This window comes from Aquarana catesbeiana, linkage group LG08, assembly GCF_042186555.1.
Source record: "Aquarana catesbeiana isolate 2022-GZ linkage group LG08, ASM4218655v1, whole genome shotgun sequence".
NCBI lineage: Eukaryota > Metazoa > Chordata > Amphibia > Anura > Ranidae > Aquarana > Aquarana catesbeiana.
In genome coordinates, this window is record NC_133331.1 from 204,971,668 (window position 1) to 204,992,175 (window position 20,508).

Genomic DNA, 20,508 nt, shown 5'->3' on the forward strand with positions numbered 1-20,508 from the left:
AGCATGAAGTGATGGGAACATATCCACCTAGTCTACTCATTTTGAATGTATTTTGTTTGAGTGTATTTAGTGTGCTTATAATTAGCAATTATCTAGATTTCACAACTCCCCCACCCCCCCCCCCACCTAAACTCACTCCAAATAGTGTGCTGCTAATGAGCAATTATCTAGATTTCACAACCCCCCCACCCCCCCCACCTAAACTCACTCCAAATAGTGTGCTGCTAATGAGCAATTATCTAGATTTCACAACCCCCCCACCCCCCCCACCTAAACTCACTCCAAATAGTGTGCTGCTAATGAGCAATTATCTAGATTTCACAACCCCCCCCCCCCCCACCCTCGTTAAAATTTGCTTGAATGTTCTGTGGTGTTGATTTGTCTAAAGCAAATATATGTTGCAGTTTGCAAAATGCATGTGCACTCTACAAGTGCATTTGTTCCAGTGCTTTAGTAAATGAGCAGAAGCTCTGCTGATTTCCATCATCAAATCATATGCAAGCCTCAAAGTGTTTTCATTAATTGCCCTTGCCTGTGATTGTGTACTCCTTGCAACATGAATGCCTTTTTACATTACCTCATTTACTGTAAGCTGGTTAGCAACTGCACCTGCAGAGTGCGACAACTGCAGTCTTGTAGCCTTTTTAGTCCCTAAATTCCTGCGTGTCCTAAAAGTAATCTTTTTTAGGGATTTCACAACCCCCTAAAATGTAATCAATGTTCCATCAGAGGGGGTGAGCAATCTGATAAGTGTGCCTTTCCATATTAGTTATTCCAGAAGAATTAAATTATTTAATGTTATACTGATGCTGGGGAATAATGTTTTTAATTGTCTAATTTTCTTGCAATGTTAGCTTCCAAATTAATTGATTTTGGTTTTCTTGTTTGATTCCCCAGTTTCCTTCAACGCCACAGGAATGGCAGACTGTGGCATCCCATTTTGCCAGCCGTTGGGACTTTCCCAATTGTGGAGGGGCTATAGATGGGAAACATGTCCACATTGTGCCACCACCCCATTCGGGGTCATATTATTTTAATTATAAGGGGTTCCACAGTATTGTTTTAATGGCGGTGGTGTCGGCACACTATGATTTTTTATATGTGGACGTGGGGAAGAATGGCCGGATGTCGGATGGAGGAGTATTTGCCCAGACGGAGTTCTGCCAGCGTCTCCAGAGTGGTGGCCTGGGATTGCCACCTGATGAGGATAACGTGGAAGGACTCCCCTTTGTCTTCATTGCCGATGAAGCCTTCGCTCTCAGCAAGCACCTCATGAGGCCATTCCCCCAAAGAACCCTCACCCTGGAGAGGAGGGTTTTTAATTACCGGCTGGCCAGAGCTAGAAGAGTGGTTGAGAATGCGTTTGGAATTCTGGCCAGCCGGTTCCGCCTGTTTCAAACAGCCATTAATTTGGCGGAATACAAACTTAATTTTATCATTTTATCGTGCTGCATTCTGCACAACTTTTTAAACAAGCATTCTCCCAATTATATAGGCACAGTTGGGCCTGAGGCCGGACAAATAGAAGCCAACCTTACAGGCCTGGATACTGTCCGTACTGGCTTGGCCCCCCAAAGTGCCCGTCAAGTTAGACAGCAATATGTTAATTATTTTATGGGTAGGGGGGCCATTGCAATGGGCCAGGATATATAATTTTTTACAATAAAAAAAATATTGAGGAAATCTTGCATTATATTTATTGCTTGCCTTTCTTTTGGGCTGTCTCCTAGGTTATGGTCGAGCAGTTGTAGTGCCAACTGTATTTTAATTTTAAATGTCTAAATAAGCTCCATTGCCACTGTAAACAACTTTTTTACAATTATAACCAAACTGATACTGAGCCTTGAAATAACAAACCACACATTTATTTAATTCCTATAAGGAGATGTTTTTATTAATGGTTGTTATGCATTCAGTTCTGCATTTAGTATAAAATGTTCATAGACAAAATATAATGATATCTTAATAATGTAGAAAAATATAATTATATTTAAATATTTCTACCTAATCCACAAAAAAATATTTTTGGCTTTTTGATTTTCGCAAACAGGCTTTTTTATTTTTTTTTTGGAAAATCAAGTTTTGTTGTTTTTTTTGTTTTTTTGAAAATCAAGTTTTGTTATTTTTTTTTTTTTTTTAAATCAAGTTTTTTTTAGTTTTTTTTGGTTTTTTAAAATCAAGTTTTTTTTAGTTTTTTTTGGTTTTTTAAAATCAAGTTTTTTTAGTTTTTTTTGGTTTTTTAAAATCAAGTTTTTTTAGTTTTTTTTGGTTTTTTAAAATCAAGTTTTTTTAGTTTTTTTTGGTTTTTTAAAATCAAGTTTTTTTAGTTTTTTTTGGTTTTTTAAAATCAATTATTTTTTTTTTTTTTTTTGGGTTTTTGAGAAAATCAAGTTTTATTTTTTTGTGGATTTTTGAGGTATTTACGAGAAACAGCCCTCCTTTTTTACATTAGGTTAAACAGCCATTTATGTTCTGCCAAAAAAAGAAAGAGAAGGCCCAGAATGGGGTCAGCAAAACAGGAAATGAAGGACATGATTGATGTTTTGGGGTTTAAAAAAGGGCATTTAGATTCGACCCAAAACATCAATCATGTCCTTCATTTCCTGCTGCATACGATCCAGCCGATTACGCATTTCATCCATGTCTTTATTCCAGGCCATTATTTGACCAATTAGCCGTTGGGCACTTTCAGAGGTGAAATAGTCACTTCTTGTTGTACCTAAAGTGGAATGAAACCAAAAAATGTCTTTAGAAATATGCACACATACATAGTTTACCTTACCATAAATAAAGCTGTTGTCTCAGACACTGACCTGGTGGGGTGCCCATGTAGCCTAATTCCTCCACATACTCGGGGGTGGCACTGTTGCTTGAATGAAGCACAACCAGATCCCCTAAAATAGAGTAGACAAATTACATTAAACAAAAGGCAGCCATGCATAGATTAACGTAAGCTGGTGTGTCAGACACTCACCTGGTGGGGTGCCCATGTCGCCCACCTCTCCTTCCTCCACATCCTCAGTGGGACTTGGGCTGATTTCCCAATCATGTTTTGCTTGGGGTGGACTGTCTTCTTGTTGGCTGAGTGATTTTTTCCCCTATGTGAAACAAAAAATTATTAATCTACTTAGCACACAGATATTTTAGTACATAGTAATTTTGCAACATTTGTAGTGAAGTGGTTTGTGTAGAGTTCCTATTTTACCTCAATATTTAAAATTATAAAGACATATCGGATAGATAGATATCAATATCTCAAAATATAGTTAATAATCTTTTGATCTCTCTCTATATCTGGAACAAAATCTCTAAATATCTAACTAAATGTAAAGAAAAAAAATTAAGATAACTTAAAATATTCCAAAAGAATGTTTTACATTTCTATATCTATCTATCTACCTATCTCTATATTTCTCTCTCTCTATATATTTCTCTCTCTCTCTCTCTCTCTCTCTCTCTCTCTCTATCTATATCTATATCTATATCTATATCTATAGATATAGATATAGATATCTATATATATAGATCTATCTATAGATATGTAACGAGGTTTATTAAAAGATCGTTTAAAACGATGAACAAAAAATCGTATAGGAAGGAAAAGCACATGGAGCAGTATACAAGGTAATAAACACAAGAGAAAAACACGACAAGTACTTACTTTTTTTAAGAACTTTCCGGATACGTCGGTATTGATCCGGCTCCCTGAGTTTCAGGTCAGACCATCTTTTTCTCAATTGATCTTTGGAGCGCTGGACCCCAAAAGATGCCTGCAAAGTCTCCACGACCTTCGCCATTATTTTGGCCTTGCGCAAATTTGGCCGTGCGTACGGCCCATAATTCCCATCATAGTCGTCTTTGTGAAGAATGGCCACCATCTCCACCATCTCTTTAAAACTCATATTAGAGGCCTTAAATCTAGGCCTCATAGATTTAGTTGACGTTCCAGCCTCCGGGCTGTCTCCACTACCTGAGGTCGTCAACATTTCAGGTGTCTCCGCCATTCTTTAACTCCACTACGCGCCGTAACAAAAAATGGGCGGAGAACATGAGTTAAAATCGAACGTCAGGGGCGGGCGACGCAGGCGGAGTTTCACACATGCGTAGTGTATAAAGAGCCTTGCGCACGTGTCGTACGTGAGTTCTGTGCGTCGAATTAGGGGGCGGAGAACATGAGTTAATTTCGAACGTCAGGGGCGGGCGACGCAGGTGGAGTTTCACACATGCGTAGTGTATAAAGAGGGGCCTTGCGCACGTGTCGTACGTACGTTCTGTGGTAGGTGATAGTGGACCAGGACGTTACAAAACGAAGGTAATTTTAGATATATATTTTTTTGGGTTTTATGGTCATGACTTTGTAGCAAGCGGCCTATATGGCTTGATAGATTGATGAGGCCTACATAGGGAGAAGATGATGAGGGGTTAGCAGAAACCTATAATAAAAGTGTTTTTTGTCTTGTGACTTCATCTTTTCCAGATATAATGAATCCCCTATTTAAGGATCCAGAGTTCCTTACAGCTTTTATTTCGAAATATCGAGAGATGAGGAATTTGTGGGAGGTGAAACACCCTCAATATTATGCAAAGCATGTGAGGAAGTCAACGCTGGAGAGACTTCTGGCCTTTGTCCAGGCGACCATCCCGGAAGCAACAATGGAGACATTGCTCAAGAAAATTGGGGTCTTGAGGAACATGTATAAGAGGGAGCATAAGAAGATCCAGGAATCAAGGAGATCAGGAGCATCAGCAGATGATGTTTATGTACCCAGGCTGTGGTACTACAATCAACTCCGTTTTCTGGATGACCAGAATGAAGCCAGGCCATCACTTTCAACCCTTCCCTCCACCCTTCCCTCCACCCTTCCCTCCACCCCAGCAGAGGCTGATGAGGAGCAAGCTGGGTCTTCCATCCTGGATGAACCAGATATGACCATCTGGAGTCAGGTAAATTATTTTAACAAATATTTACTGTACTAATATTAATGATGTTAACTGGATGTTATAATTGTCTAAAATAATTTTGCACTCAAAATTGTGTATACATATCAATTGACAGTAGTGGCTAAATATGTTTGGCACCTGCTTGAAATAATTAGGGTGTCTGATTAGACTCTTTTATTAAAGAGATGTATTCACATTGAATTTGCTATTCATGAGAAGCAAACTGTGTGTCATTGATGAACCCAAAAAAATATACTCAAACTATTGTCCTTTTTTTATACACAGGATGAGTCCATCCAGGAGGAATGTGGGGAAAGTGGCAGGCAGGAGGAGACCGGGCCCATGGACAGCCTGGAGGAGGCCGGATTCACCATCATCCTGGAGGAGGCTGGGCCCAGTGTCAGGCAGGAGGTGGCTGCTCCCAGTGAGGTGGCTGCTCCCAGTGAGGTGGCTGGGCCAAGTGAGGTGGCTGGGCCAAGTGAGGTGACTGGGCCCAGTAGGAGCCTGACCGAATCCCAAGTGCCTCCCCTCCACCTTCCCAAAAAAAGGGCCAGGAAGGGGATGGTCACACAGGACGCATCCCTGCGCCTCATGCAAGAGGCCACCCGTTTTTTAAGGAGCCCCCCCGAAGCGGAAGAATCCTATGGCTGCTACTTAGCCAGCAGGCTTCTTCAGATGGATTGGGAGCAGCGCCTCATTTGTGAGCGCCTATTTGGGGAAACAATCCATAAGGGGCTGCAGGGCACGCTAACACAAAACACCCAACTACATGAGGCAGCCCCCCCTCCTCCTCCTCCTCCTCCTCCTACTCCTGCCACAACTGAAACACCAGAGCCACAGCCTCAAAAGAAGGCTACAGGGAAGGCTGCAGGGCAGCGTGGAGGAAAGGCTGCAGGGAAGAGAAGAAAGTGATGACCTGGGTTCAGTCTGGTCTGACAGAAGACGCAGGCTGTTGTAGGACCACAGTCTGGGGACATCTAGATCATCTGCTGGTGCTGTTGATCTCTGGGATTCTTGGACCAGATTGTGCTCCCTCTTATATGGACTCCGCAAGATCCCAATTTTCTGGTACACCGACTTTTTCCAGCGTTGACTTCCTCTTTATTTTATTTTGACCATGAATAAATGGATCTTTTTTGAGTTTAGCAAAAGACTTTATGTGTTTTCTTTGAAATCATTGATTTTACACACAATGTTAAATTAACAAGGGACAACAATCTCATTGAGTTTGGAAAAAACACACCAAAAATACATTACTAATGTTAATAATGTTCAAGTGGTAAGTCTTGAAAATAAAAAAATTTACATAACCAAAAACGGTGCTTTGGGTTAACTTTATCTAAAAACTAAAAAATAATCACTATAAAAAAAAAAAAGAATAATGGGTTCTTTGTGGTAACTTTACAAACCTAAAAAAAAAAAAAAAAAAAAAAAAAGGGGAAAAAGTATTATTAGTATGGAAACATTGTTTTTAAAATGCATACTATATCATTCATGAGATCAAAGAGAAAAAGAATCCAGAAATCAGTTTGGGAGAACTCTGATTATGAACAGCAAAACACCTTCGTTCTTTAGAGCACTCGTAAAGAAGAAATAAAATGCGCTGCATTCAACGATCACAGATTTTGCAGCGTGATGAATGTGCTACCTACAATACGAACACTAGTTTTACTAGACCGAGTGCTTCCGTTTAGTTTTTGCTTATGAGCATGCGTCGTTTTTTTGTCCGTCGGACTAGCATACAGACGAGCGGACTTCGGGGTCCGTCGTAGTTACGACGTAAAGATTTGAAGCATGCTTCAAATCTAAAGTCCGTCGGATTTGAGGCTAAAAAAGTACATTGAAAGTCCGGAGAAGCCCACACACGATCGGATTACCAGCCAGCTTTAGTCCGTCAGCGTCCGTTGGACTTTTGTAGACGAAAAGTCCGACCGTGTGTACGCGGCATTAGAAGTCGGTTTCTGGTGTCAGTCAGAATGTGTGACGCTGCACTGAACAATCTCTCACTTTTCACACTACTGCAAGGAGCTGAAAGATATTTTTGTGCCATTTGGGCTAGAGTGGGAAATCGCAGTTTATTGACTGCCCAATACTCAAGAGGTTTGTCCGAACGAGGCACAGTTACCTCTCCAAGATATGCTTCTAGTTGTATGGTAGCAGCTGTGGGAGCACTGTTCTCAAATGTAGATGAATAAGCAATTTCTTGAAAAATACTGTCCACAGTCACACCGGTACCTGGCTGTTGCTCAGTGCGAGGCCTTTTGGTAGCTGGTTTCTCAAGCACCTCATGTGTAGCTGCCTGTGCCTGTAGTGCCTGTACAGAAGATATTTGTTGCATTTCCAGCATGAACATCTCTTTGGCCTGCCTGCCAGCATCTGCATTTGAGAAGAACCAATCTTTATACCTAGAAGAAGAAAAATACAAGACACTAGACAACGTCATGCAAGCAAAGCAACAACTGTGGAAGCTTGCTGTGGGGGCACTGCTAGAAGGAAAGGACACGGCAAAAACAATTGTCTGGCCTTCTCTGTGCAAAACCATTACACAGAGGCAGAGCAGGTAGGTGTGTTTGTCATTATCGATTTTGTTTTGTGTTTTTTATGAAGGTGAGATTTACAGTGTTATCACTTGCATTACAACAATTTTTTTTAATGCAAGCAAGTGATAATAACACTATAAAATATCACCTTCACCCAAAAAACAAAATCATATAATCAATATTCAAATAAAAACAATGCAAAATAGCAGCCAGCAATAAATAATTGATTACTTTGGATCGAGTAAGGTAGCGATGCAGTAAAGTGGATTTTGCTCCATGTCAGAGAACCGTTTCTGCAAAGCACCAAGCAATGTGTTCTTCATCATTTTAACACCATGGTCCTCATCCACTTCTTTAGATAATAATCGCTGTAGCACAGTCACTGCAGGAATTACATCCGAGGCAAAAGAATCTGAACAACTGGATATTAAAGTAATAGTACTGCGCCAATCTTAGACGGAATTGGTAAATCTAGAGCTGCCACACTACAATCAGACAAATTGTGTAAATAAACATAAATAATAAAGTGTAGCGCTATTGTGTAAAATTATTATACAATGAGTGAAAAAGGCAATCAGGCAATGATGCTCACAAAAGCCCAAAACGTGATGGAAATATGAAAAACCGCACTAAGCGATTATGTGAATAAATCTAAAATCGCACTAGACAAGTGAAGAATGTAACCTCATACACAACTGTGAAAATATGGTAAAAATGGTGATCGACAATAAATGTGAACATTAAATTGAAAAACTGTGACATTGTATAAGGCTATGGAGACATATCCCCAGACAAATCGAAACTAACACTGTTAATGTGGCAAAAACAATCATTCACCTAAAAACAAAAAAAAAAAAAAAAGGTGCACATGAATATTATTAGCCTCAACGGCAGCAATTCAATATATAAAGAACATGGTGTAGGTAGACACCAAAGGAAAGTTCATAAACAGTAAGTAGTGACAGTCCCAAAAATTATCATGAATTCATCAAAACGCCCAATCAAGTGAGGAGATGATCCAAATAATATTCTTCCCAATGGTGATTACAAACAGTGTAAAGAATGGGGTACTCTTACCAACACTGGTGGACTCACAAGTCATGAGCGGTGAGTCAAAACGGCTTAAACTGTCATAAGATGGCTGACAGTATGGACCTGGTCTGCAGAGCTGAGGTATTTCCCTTAGGGTGGAATCCAGATATCCGTCCCGATCAAGGGTGGAGCCCAGATATCCTTTTCAAATCGGTGGTTCAATCGTCCAACTCAGCAATGTGAACAAGCCATGATCATAAAAAAGGAGAAAAAAGGAAGCCTCCACATAGTGTAAATCCAAGACTTAATTGGAATTTATTGAAAAAATCGGGTCATCCAAAGATCAATAAAAAACATAGCACATAGCACAAAATAGAATCGATTCCAAAATATTAAAAATATTAAAAATATTAGAAATAGCGTGTTATACAAATGACTGGGTACAACAAAGAGACCCGGGTCTCTTTGCTGTACCCAGTCATTTGTATACCACGCTATTTCTAATATTTTTAATATTTTGGAATCGATTCTATTTTGTGCTATGTGCTATGTTTTTTATTGATCTTTGGATGACCCGATTTTTTCAATAAATTCCAAATAAGTCTTGGATTTACACTATGTGGAGGCTTCCTTTTTTATGATCATGGCTTGTTCACATTGCTGAGTCAGACGATTGAACCACTGATTTGAAAAGGATATCTGGGCTCCACCCTTGATCGGGACGGATATCTGGATTCCACCCTAAGGGAAATACCTCAGCTCTGCAGACCAGGTCCATACTGTCAGCCATCTTATGACAGTTTAAGCCGTTTTGACTCACCGCTCATGGCTTGTGAGTCCACCAGTGCTGGTAAGAGTACCCCATTCTTTACACTGTTTGTAATCACCATTGGGAAGAATATTATTTGGATCATCTCCTCACTTGATTGGGCGTTTTGATGAATTCATGATAATTTTTGGGACTGTTACTACTTACTGTTTATGAACTTTCCTTTGGTGTCTACCTACACCATGTTCTTTATATGTTGAATTGCTGCCGTTGAGGCTAATAATATTCATGTGCACCTTTTTTTTTTTTTTTTTTTAGGTGAATGATTGTTTTTGCCACATTAACAGTGTTAGTTTCGATTTGTCTGGGGATATGTCTCCATAGCCTTATACAATGTCACAGTTTTTCAATTTAGTGTTCACATTTATTGTCGATCACCATTTTTACTGTATTTTCACAGTTGTGTATGAGGTTACATTCTTCACCTGTCTAGTGCGATTTTAGTTTTTTTCACATAATCGCTTAGTGCGGTTTTTCATATTTCCATCACATGTTTTGGGCTTTTGTGAGCATCATTGCCTGATTGCCTTTTTCACTCATTGTATAATCTGAACAACTCACATGCCGAGTCAACTCTTCAAAGGGAGCCAGGATGTTGATCATCTTCTCCATGAGATTCCACTGATTTGCAGTGATCGTTGCAGGCAGCTCATGTTCTGACACATATACTCCAATGGCCTGTTTTTGCTCTATCAGAGACTGCAGCATGTACAAAGTGCTGATCCAGCGAGTCTGAACACCTTGTTGAAGTCTTTCAATGGGTTGACCAAGCTGGATCTGAATATCTTGCAGCCGAGAATATGCCAGGTTTGAATGTTTAAAGTGCCCAACTATTTTGCGCCCAACTCCCACAGCCTCCGTAATGCTGCACTGTGATAAAAGCCCCTCTGAGACAGCCAGATGCAGTGTATGTGCCACACATGAAAGACTCTGAAGACCAGCATCTTGTACACCTTTTATCATATTTCTGCCATTATTATTACGGACTACCACATGGACAGAACTTTTGGGAATCTCCCAAGCGTCAAGCATTTCTGCTAGTATGCTTCTTATAGCTTTGCCTGTGTGAGAGCCTTGAAATTTCTTTGCGCGCAGTATGACTTGGTGCAGAGTGAAATTGGCATCAATCCACTGTGCAGTTAAGCTAATTACAGACACGGAACTCACACTACTGCTCCAAATGTCCGTGGTGAAACTGATAGCCTTTATGTCCTCCTGTAGCATGTTGGTAATGTGTTTTTTCACTGTGTTGTGTAATTGTGGCAACATGACATCTGTCATGGCGGCTGGGAATTTCGTACTTTGGCTCCAAAAGATTCATAAGTCGACGAAAACCCACATTGTCAACTATGGATAGTGGCTGATCATCAAGAACGATGAATTGGGTAACTACTTCAGAAATTTTTTTAGCCCTTGGGTTATCCATGGAAAATTTTTCACATCTGGCAAGTCTTTGCTGCAGTGTCAGCTGCTGAGTGCAAGAGCTAGTGAAAGCTGTAAATTCGCCATGCTCAGTTTTGTGTTTCATTTTGAGGTGTTTTATGAGATTACTGGTATTATAAGAACTAACTTTTGAACCTCCTCTGGATATTTTGGCAGAACAGAGTTTGCAGTCTGCAATGCCTTTGTTATTTTCATCAATTTTAAAAAACTTCCAGACAGCTGACATTTTGCTGGCAGTGGCATCCGTTTGCATTGCACTTAAAGCCAGAAATAAGTAAGTCTCTCCACCTTTAAGGGGGAAAAAATGAGGAAAATGGGGAAAACATTTTGAGCCCAAATGTTTTGTTTTCTGATTTTTTTTCACACATGATGATACCTACTATTTTTTAGAATAATGAAGCTGCTCTCACTGGTGCTTGTTGTTTGTTCCTGCTGCATCCAGCATCTTGGTATGGCCAAGTAAACCAGTGGGGATAATGACATCCATCTGTCGGGTATAACGGTCGGTATCTCTACAATACAAAAAGCAGAGGATGGTCTCAAAAAGGCACATGCAGGAAAATGTTAGGCAAGAGACAATGATGATTTATGTAACAGCAGCAGTCATTTTCCGCCATGATGGACATGTTAGGCAACAATGTGGGACACTAAGTTATGTAACACACACAAACACAGGCCGGCCGCCATGCTGGACAGTGGACATTATGTTAGGCAAGAGAGAGAAAGGCAATGTGGGACAAACTAACTTGATTATAACACAGGCCGGCCGCCATGTAAGGCAAGTGAGAGAGAGACAATGTGGGACACAAAACTAACTTAAGTATAACACAGGCCGTCCGCCATGTTAGGCAAGAGAGAGAGAGAGACAATGTGGGACACAAAACTAACTAATAAGTATAACACAGGCCGGACGCCATGTTAGGCAAGTGAGAGAGAGACATTGTGGGACACAAAACTAACTTAAGTATAACACAGGCCGTCCGCCATGTTAGGCAAATGATGATGTAAGCTAGTAGTACTGTACAGCAATCACCGGCCGTGGGACACATAAGAAGAAAGCAAGCAACAGTAAGAAATAGAGTAAAGCACTCACCGGCCGCCATGAGGGGACATGGTGTAAGGAGGACGCTCGCCATGTGGGGCAGCCATGTAGCAGGGGCAACAGCAGCAGCAGCAAAACACATGTCATGAGGGAAACTGCACTCACCGCTGTGTGGAGAGGCCGCAACTTTATCCGGTTCCCGAGCTCCGTCCAAGCTGACGTCACTTCCGGTACCGGTTTCTGGTATCGGTGCATTTTCACAAGTACTGATACCTCCGAAAAATATGAAAAATGTCCTTTCATATTGTGAGTGCTGCCTATCTGTTGACCATCTATTTCCACAACTTCCTGGATTCCCTGCATGCTTTTTAGCGTCTCCGATTCTTGTTCATTTGATTTACTTTCTAAGGACTACAAATCCCATGGTACTTAACTGCCTGAAAGCTGTGATCATGTAGTGTGTTTCCTGTACTGACTGTGCCTCCTGAGACTCCTGTCTCAACACTTCTGTAATTCAAAAGGCAGTCTCTGTAAAACGTGACAGATCAGTGTATATATTCAGGGCATAGTGAATATGCGTCAGACAATTCAAGGAAGTAAATAGGTGGGATTCTTCAAATGTGAGTTTTCAACATCATTAAGATTAATAGAAGTAGGCTAGAAATACTTGAAACACAATGCGAAAATGAAAATATGATTTTACATTTTGACCTTAGATAATTGTTAATATTCTTGCTCTGATGAACAAAATACTTTTTATGGGAAAAAAGTTGCTCCATATTGCCTTGTGAACTGCTCACATGATCACGTGGCTCAGTATTTCCTCATATCTCGGTGGAAGGAAAGGATTGAAATTTTGATTGGCTAAATCTTGATTATGTGACTAAGGGACCAAAGGATTCTAAAGTAGCATTTTTTTCCAAGAAAGATACAATCTTGTAACCTATTCTGTTACTTTTTTATCCATCCCAGTAGGTCTGTTCACAAAACATTATATTAACCTATGAGTAGGGGGTCCTTCTTAATATGCAGCTCACTAATTTTACTTTGACTTTACTGTATGCAAAATACTAATACCATATGCAAAAGTCACCTTCTCTTGTGTTTAATATCTTCTAGCTAGATTGTCAGCTCTGACCTCACAGCATCAGCGACATGTAGCACGGAACTTAATTAAACTAAAATAATAGATTAGACACAGGTTCAAGCCATTGCGATGAATTACAAGCTGGGGCAGCGTGAGCAAGTCACTGTAGCGGAAGAAGGTTCAATTAGAGATTTAGCAACTGTCCATTGCTGCAATTACTTTATTTGTGACTGATCTCAGTCTCCATTCTGATTACTACTATGTAACTGTATCCAGAAATATAAACCCTCTCATTGATCCTTTTTAATAAAAAAAAACTCTTGATCTAAAAGGTACTTCTCAACATCTCAAGAAAGAACAGGAAATGCTTCAGATTTTAATTAAAATATATACTATTTTGCATTATTTTTTCAGTACAGTTAAAGAAAAAGAACATTTTAATGACCATTAAACACAAGCACTCATAATGTTAAAGCATACTGCACCTAAACCATGCTACAAATACAAGCTAAATCCTCAGCTTTCTGTCCTAAAGCTGGGTACACACTATGAGAAAATCTGAAAACAAATGTAATATGAGGAACGATGGTTTAATATGTACACAACTTTCAACATCCAATTCAAACTTTCGAAACAAAAATTTCCAAAGGGACAAACCCCAAAGTTTTCTCGTATGTGAACACAGTGAATGATTTTTGTGTACTGCTTTCGTACAGTTTTGGTACGAGAAAAATCAGACAGAAAAGGCTATGCATGATCAAACAATAAACAACAAAAAAAGCTTGCAGTATGAGAATTTTCGTACATTATTTCCATCCTCGGTTCTAACTTGCTGTGAATCATCGATCATACTGTAGATAAAATCATTTTTAGCAGGTGTTCCCTTAGACGTAAAAATTATTTCAAGCTTCGTCCATAGTAAAAAGGTTGAGGGAGGTTGCATTGGGTTTTTATCACGTAATCATCATCCAATTTTCATTACTGGAGCAAAGCTCCAGTCATTTTTGTGTTTAATAACCACTTGCTTACTGGGCACTTAAACCCCCTTCCTGCCCAGACCAATTTTCAGCTTTCAGCACTGTGAATGACAATTGCGTGGTCATGCAACACCGTACCCAAATTAAATGACTATAATTTTTTTTTTCACACAAATAGAGCTTTCTTTTGGTGGTATTTGGGCACTGAGAGGTGGCACTGATGGGTGGGAGTTATGGGCACTGATGGTTGGCACTAATGGGCGGCACTGAAGGGCACTGATAGGTGGCGCTGAAGGGCACTGATAGGTGGCACTGATAGGCGGCACTAATAAGTGGCACTGATGGGCACTGATAATCACTGATGGGTGTCACTGATGGGCACTGGTAGGTGACACTGATAGGCAGCACTGATCGTGGATCTGATGATGGGACATTGATCGGCATTGATTGGCAGCACTAGTGGGCATTGATAGGTGGCACAGTTGGGTAAAGGTAGGTGGCACTGTGGGCACTGGTAGGTGGCACTGGTGGGTACTGATAGGTGGCACTGGCAGGTGGCACTGGTGGGCACAGATGAGGCAGCCACGGCTCTCTGTGTGAGGGAAAAAAACAAACCGATTACCGATCTTCTGTTTACATCATGTGATCATTTCTCATATGCTGACAGCTGAATACATTGTTAAGGGGCGGGATCGGCCTCTTACTCCGATCTGTGATCAGCAGAGTCTCATAGACTCGGTGATCACAGAGCACACCACGCGCGCCCCACAGCTCATGCACAGGAGGACGTCATATGCTGGCCTTCCGGCAATTAAGGCCCACGCTGTAGCCGCCATTCAGGTATAGCGCGGGCGGGAGGAGGTCAAAAGTCAGCAGCTACATAACGTGTACCTGCTGATCTTTAATAAACACACACTCACCTGTCCCAGGATCCAGCGATGTGGTCACCCAAACCATCACTTCTCTCACTCTCTCTCCATGGAGCCGGAATTTCAACTGTGGGCACCCGGCTGTGACTGCTTGCGGCTTTACAGCCGGGTGCGCCCCACACTTGTACGAGTCGCGCTGCACCCCTTGAATGGTTTGGCAGTCTTCTGGGACCTGTGACGTGTCCCAGAAGACTGAAGGGTGGAAGGGGGGAGAGGATAACTTCCGCTCGGATCACCTAGGCAATCTGAGCAGAAGTGGGTACCTGTCAAAAGGGTGGTTGATGATTGGAATAAACCACCAACAGAGGTCAACAGTAAGCTTCAAACATGCTTTGGATAAACATAAATCTATAGTCAGACAACAAGGTTAATGAAAAAAGCAAACAGAAAAAACAAACAAAACAAAAAAAAAAGAATGGGCAGACTTTTATGGACTACTCAGTCTTTTTCTGCCATCGCTTTTCTATGTTTCTATGTTTGTAAAACTAGGTACCCGCTCCCCCCCCCCCCAAAAAAAAATTACCTGCCAAATGTAATTTTTTTTCACTGAAAATGCTTTTAAATTGCAGGTTAAAAATAGGAAATGCTTGACTGGCTGGTTTAGGATGATGTAACTCCTGCGCATGCTCACAAGATTTAATTTATCCTGGAACTGAGGCGTGATGAGAATGTACACTGGACTTCGCTTCTGCAGACATTTGTTTATGGATGAAGTCATCATGCTTCTTTTTTTGCATTGCAACTGTCAGCTATGAATAAAGTGGGAATATTCTTCCAAAACATGGTGGTGCAGATACATTCTAAGCTGTGACAAGCAGGTCCCTGAGTAGGTAGTTGTACTTCAACAAGTCAACTTGTATTGTAGGTTTAGTGGTCCTTTAACATGAGCGAGAGTTCTCTGTCTTGTGGTATTTTAGAAACTGGCTGTTAAAACGTTCATGTTGACCTTTCAGATGTTTATGTGATTTTGGAGTAGATCCTGGGGCCCAGTTATCGACAGACCAAAGCCTGAAAACAAATCTAGCTCTGAAGAGACAACCTTATCTTGGCATCATTGATTTTTAATTAAACCTCTACAAGCAGTTTAATCTTGTTATGGGATGTTAATTGACATTGTTCTTTACAATGCAAAAATAACACATTTGAAGCTTGGCTGCTCTCCTGTTGAAAACAATCAATATGTTGTCAAATACATGTAATGGATGTTATAATAAGACCACTGTTTGATCATGGAGCATAAAAATACCTGTTCTCTAAGGATAGTTAAATGTACAAAAATGGTTCCAGTCACAAACGTATGTATAGAAGACTGCTCTGTGCAATGGGTTTCACTAATGTGTTTGTTCACTAGCGGCTTGTTAATGTTTGACTAAGTAATAAAAACCTAATTTGTTTAGCTTAATCTATAAGCAGGCTCATGTATATACTTAAAACTTACAGATCATAATATCATAATATAAATACATTACACAGTATAATTAGAGATATCTGGGAACTAATATAGAAACACTATATAAAATCACCAAATGATCTAAATTTTTTTTTATTGCATCTGGGTTTTAAGAACTCGTAGATGCCTCCACACAAATCTATCACTGACAGTTAAAGTGTAGCTAAACCCAAAAGTAAGAATGTAATATATCACAGTTTACCAGGTGAAATGGTGGTATGGCACAGTGACCTGGTGAAGTATACACATTATTACTTTATAAAATAAAATGAGATTGTAAAAAGTAAACATCTTCATAGAATGTTCTACATCTATATGGTAAAATACATACATAAATACTAATTTTGTGGGTGCTGGCTTTCTAATTCCTAGGAGGAAGCTGTCACATTTAGTTGTGGTAATAATACCTTTGCTAATTGTTTTGTTCACACTGCAGCTGAAGGTTCACTTGGCTGAACACCCATTTGTTTGGCCATTCGCACAATATTCTCCATAGACTGTACACAGTGCAGAAGTCCCCCTCATATTCTTTCCCCTGCTGGTTGAATGTTCTTAGCCTTAGTGCTAAGTTATTTTCTCTATTGATAAATGTTAGCTCTTATGGTCAAATGTTTTTATAGCTATTTTTCTATTTGGACTGAATGTAAGGTAATGATACATTCGCCCAGCGAAGGACAATAAGTAAACTATTACACGCATATTAAAATCACTTTGGGTATTACTTGTTACACTCACATGAATGTTGAGACATTTGCAAAGCAATTTTTCTTTTTATAAATAGACCTCTTATATGTAAGCACCTTTAAAAACCTTTACAGAAAGCCTCCTAGGTGAGATGTGAGCCTAGAACCTCATATCAACAGTCTAAAGCCTAGTGCACACCACTAGTTTTTTTTCGGTTGAACAAAAAAAAAGTACAATGGTCGGAGCCGCTAATCCTTCACAAGTGATTAGAGAACTGATCTTGATGAAGCTGGACTGGAAAAAAAGGTCTGGGGAAAAATGCTTGGGAATCCTGTATAGTAACGAGATAAATGTGATTACAGTAGCTTATTTTTAGGAGTGAAAGTAGAAACAGTAATCATATATAACCCCATAAATTATTTACTACACTTACTACATTATTTAAAACATGATCCCAGCCCCATTGTCAACATTTTGAGCTTTAAGGTCACATTTTCTCCCATTAAGCATGGCAAAAATTTGTCTTTAGGTTTGAACAGAGTAGGAAACACTAGTTAGTTCCTTTGAGGACATTTTCCTTCACTTCTTGTCCTGGAGACACAGCAGGTGCAATGGGAAGTGAGACGAAATTACCTTTTAAAAAGTTGGCACCAGAACAAGTGTCCCCATTGAAAGATTTCTCTTCTATTTCTATTCAGTTGACATCTATACCATTTTCTTAAATGTTGAAATTCCCATCTCCTCCTGTCTCGACAATAATGGTTACAAGGACAAAAAGCAGGTGCACCTCCCCAATGGGAGACTGCAAAACAGACAGACAGCAATACAATACAGTCAGCTGTTTGAACATTTCCCTACTCCTTACAAAACGTTATTTTATATATATATATATATATATATATATATATATATATTTTTTTTTTTGCATTTAGATACACTAAATTTCTTTGTCCTCATTTTGTATTGTGTTCTTTCTAGCATTGCTGGTGGCATTTGGCGTTTTGCTATTCATCACTGGATTATATTATTTTGTAGCATACATCATCAGGTATGTCTGAATTTCAGAATTAATATTGTTAAAAGTTCATTCATTTTTTCAATGCATTTGCATTCGTTATTTCAATTAATACATTTCAATAATGTTTATTTGGTTTCAAGTTATACAATAAAATATGTGGATCACAGTCATCAGAAGTGTCACATTACTACTCCAGAAAACCTCTACATGAAATTATAAATTTAGGTCACAACTGAATATCATTAACATTTAGATTGTATCTACTATTGATGTATCCCTTTCCATCCATAACGGTCCATTACAGTCCACAGTAAAATTTAAACGTAAACAGTATCTTACTTCAGGAAATCAGGCTTTATGTTTATGTAAATGCTTCAAATGATCTAGTCCAATATTGCATGTGTAAAGAAGAAATAGAAAGCATGAAGAAGTGTAAAAGAAGAAACAAAGTCCTGTGAGGAGTGCCTGGGGTGGAAAATATCAGAGCCCAACCAGCCGCATCTCCTATTAGCAGAGCCAGGAAGAAGTATAAAATAGAACAAGAAGAAAAAGAACATGAAAATATGCCACAGATTCACACTTCAGCAACACCCGGGCGGTGGGGTCGTGACCCCCACAAACCCCCCAAGCTGATAAGGAAAGCACCTCATTCCACATTGGCTTTCAGCCCTGAAGTTGTATTATATTTAGGGCTGGTTCACACCACATGCACCGTCCAGTGCATTTTTTCTGCATCAGAAATGCATGGACAGTAGGTTATATAATTTCCAATGGCATAGTCAACACCAGTGTGGTCAGTTCCAGTGCACTCCAGAAAAAAAGTAGAACATGCTGCATTTTGTCTGCACTCAACTGTACTGGAACACTGTAAAACGTATCAAAAACGTACTGGAACACACATAAACGCACCAAAAACTCACCGGAATGCACATGTCCCCTTTTCAGGTAAAGAAAAAAAGAGAGGAAAAAATGCACTGGAAAGCATCAAAAATGCACCTGAAATGCATCAAAAAAGTGCATGCAGAAAAGCATCCAGAATGCATCCTGACTCTGTTTCTATGGTGTAAACTGGCCCTCAGTCCAATGTTCCCCAGTGCTCACAAAGAGTTGTTTGTAACTGAAAACACGATCCGAATTTTCATAGACCATTATTCAGGATAACAAACATATTTTTCGGAAAGTCAATGTAGAAGTTTTCTATGTCTTAACAATAGATATTTTGATAGCTTGCTCCCGAAAAGCAATGGGGAGAGGACTCTGTTTGCATTCTAGCAAGTCTCGTTGGTACCAAGTACCATCTAGAGCAGTGGTTCTCAACCCTGTCCTCAAGTACTCCCAACAGGCCATGTTTTGGGAATTTCTCTTAGATAAAATAGCTGTTCAAAATACCAAGCCATTGACTTGTAAAAAATTGTAGATGTCTGATTTTCAGTGCTCAGTGGTGCATTGGCAGCCCATTCAAATAAAAGTGCTCCCTTAACCACTTCAGCCCCGGAAGGATTTAACCCCTTCCTGACCAGAGCACTTTTTACAATTTGGCACTGCGTTGCTTTAACTGCTAATTGCGCGGTCATGCAATGCTGTACCCAAACAAAATTTGCGTCCTTTTCTTCCCACAAATAGAGCTTTCTTTTGATGGTATTTGATCACCTCTGCCGTTTTTATTTTTTGCGATATACACGGAAAAAGACCGAAAATTTTGAAAAAAAATGATATTTTCCACTTTTTGTTCTAAAAAAAATCCAATAAACTCAATTTTAGTCATATATTTAGGCCAAAATGTATTTGGGCACATGTCTTTGGTAAAAAAAATGTCAATAAGTGTATATTTATTGGTTTGCGCAAAAGTTATAGCGCCTACAAACTAGGGTACATTTTCTGGAATTTACACAGCCTTTAATTTATGACTGCCTATGTCGTTTCTTGAGGTGCTAAAATGGCAGGGCAGTACAAAACCCCCACAAATGACCCCATTTTGGAAAGTAGACACCCAAAGGAAATTGCTGAGAGGCATGTTGAGCCCATTGAATATTCATTTTTTTTGTCCCAAGTGATTGAATAATGACAAAAAAAAATTACAAAAAGTTGTCACTAAATGATATATTGCTCACACAGGCCATGGGCATATGTGGAATTGCACCCCAAAATACATTTAGCTGCTTCTCCTGAGTATGGGGATACCACATGTGTGGGACTTTTTGGGAGCCTAGCCGCATACGGGGCCCCAAAAACCAATCACCGCCTTCAGGATTTCTAAGGGCGTAAATTTTTGATTTTACTCCTCACTACCTATCACAGTTTTGAAGGCCATAAAATGCCCAGATGGCATAACCCCCCCCCCCAAATGACCCCATTTTGGAAAGTAGACACCCCAAGCTATTTGCTGAGAGGCATGGTGAGTATTTTGCAGCTCTCATTTGTTTTTGAAAATGAAGAAAGACAAGAAAAACATTTTTTTTTTTCTTTTTTCAATTTTCAAAACTTTGTGACAAAAAGTGAGGTCTGCAAAATACTCACTATACTGCTCAGCAAATAG

At 39.7% G+C, this 20,508-nt stretch overlaps 1 protein-coding gene across 1 annotated transcript in view; it reads left to right on the forward strand.

Moving 5' to 3' along the window:
* LOC141106724 (heparan-alpha-glucosaminide N-acetyltransferase-like) overlaps positions 1 to 20,508 on the forward strand; it is a 645,511-nt gene that overhangs the window by 99,048 nt on the left and 525,955 nt on the right. The window contains exon 5 of the mRNA XM_073597659.1: positions 17,933 to 18,002. Coding sequence (XP_073453760.1) covers positions 17,933 to 18,002 — 70 coding nt within the window. The remainder of the gene's footprint in view (positions 1 to 17,932; positions 18,003 to 20,508) is intronic.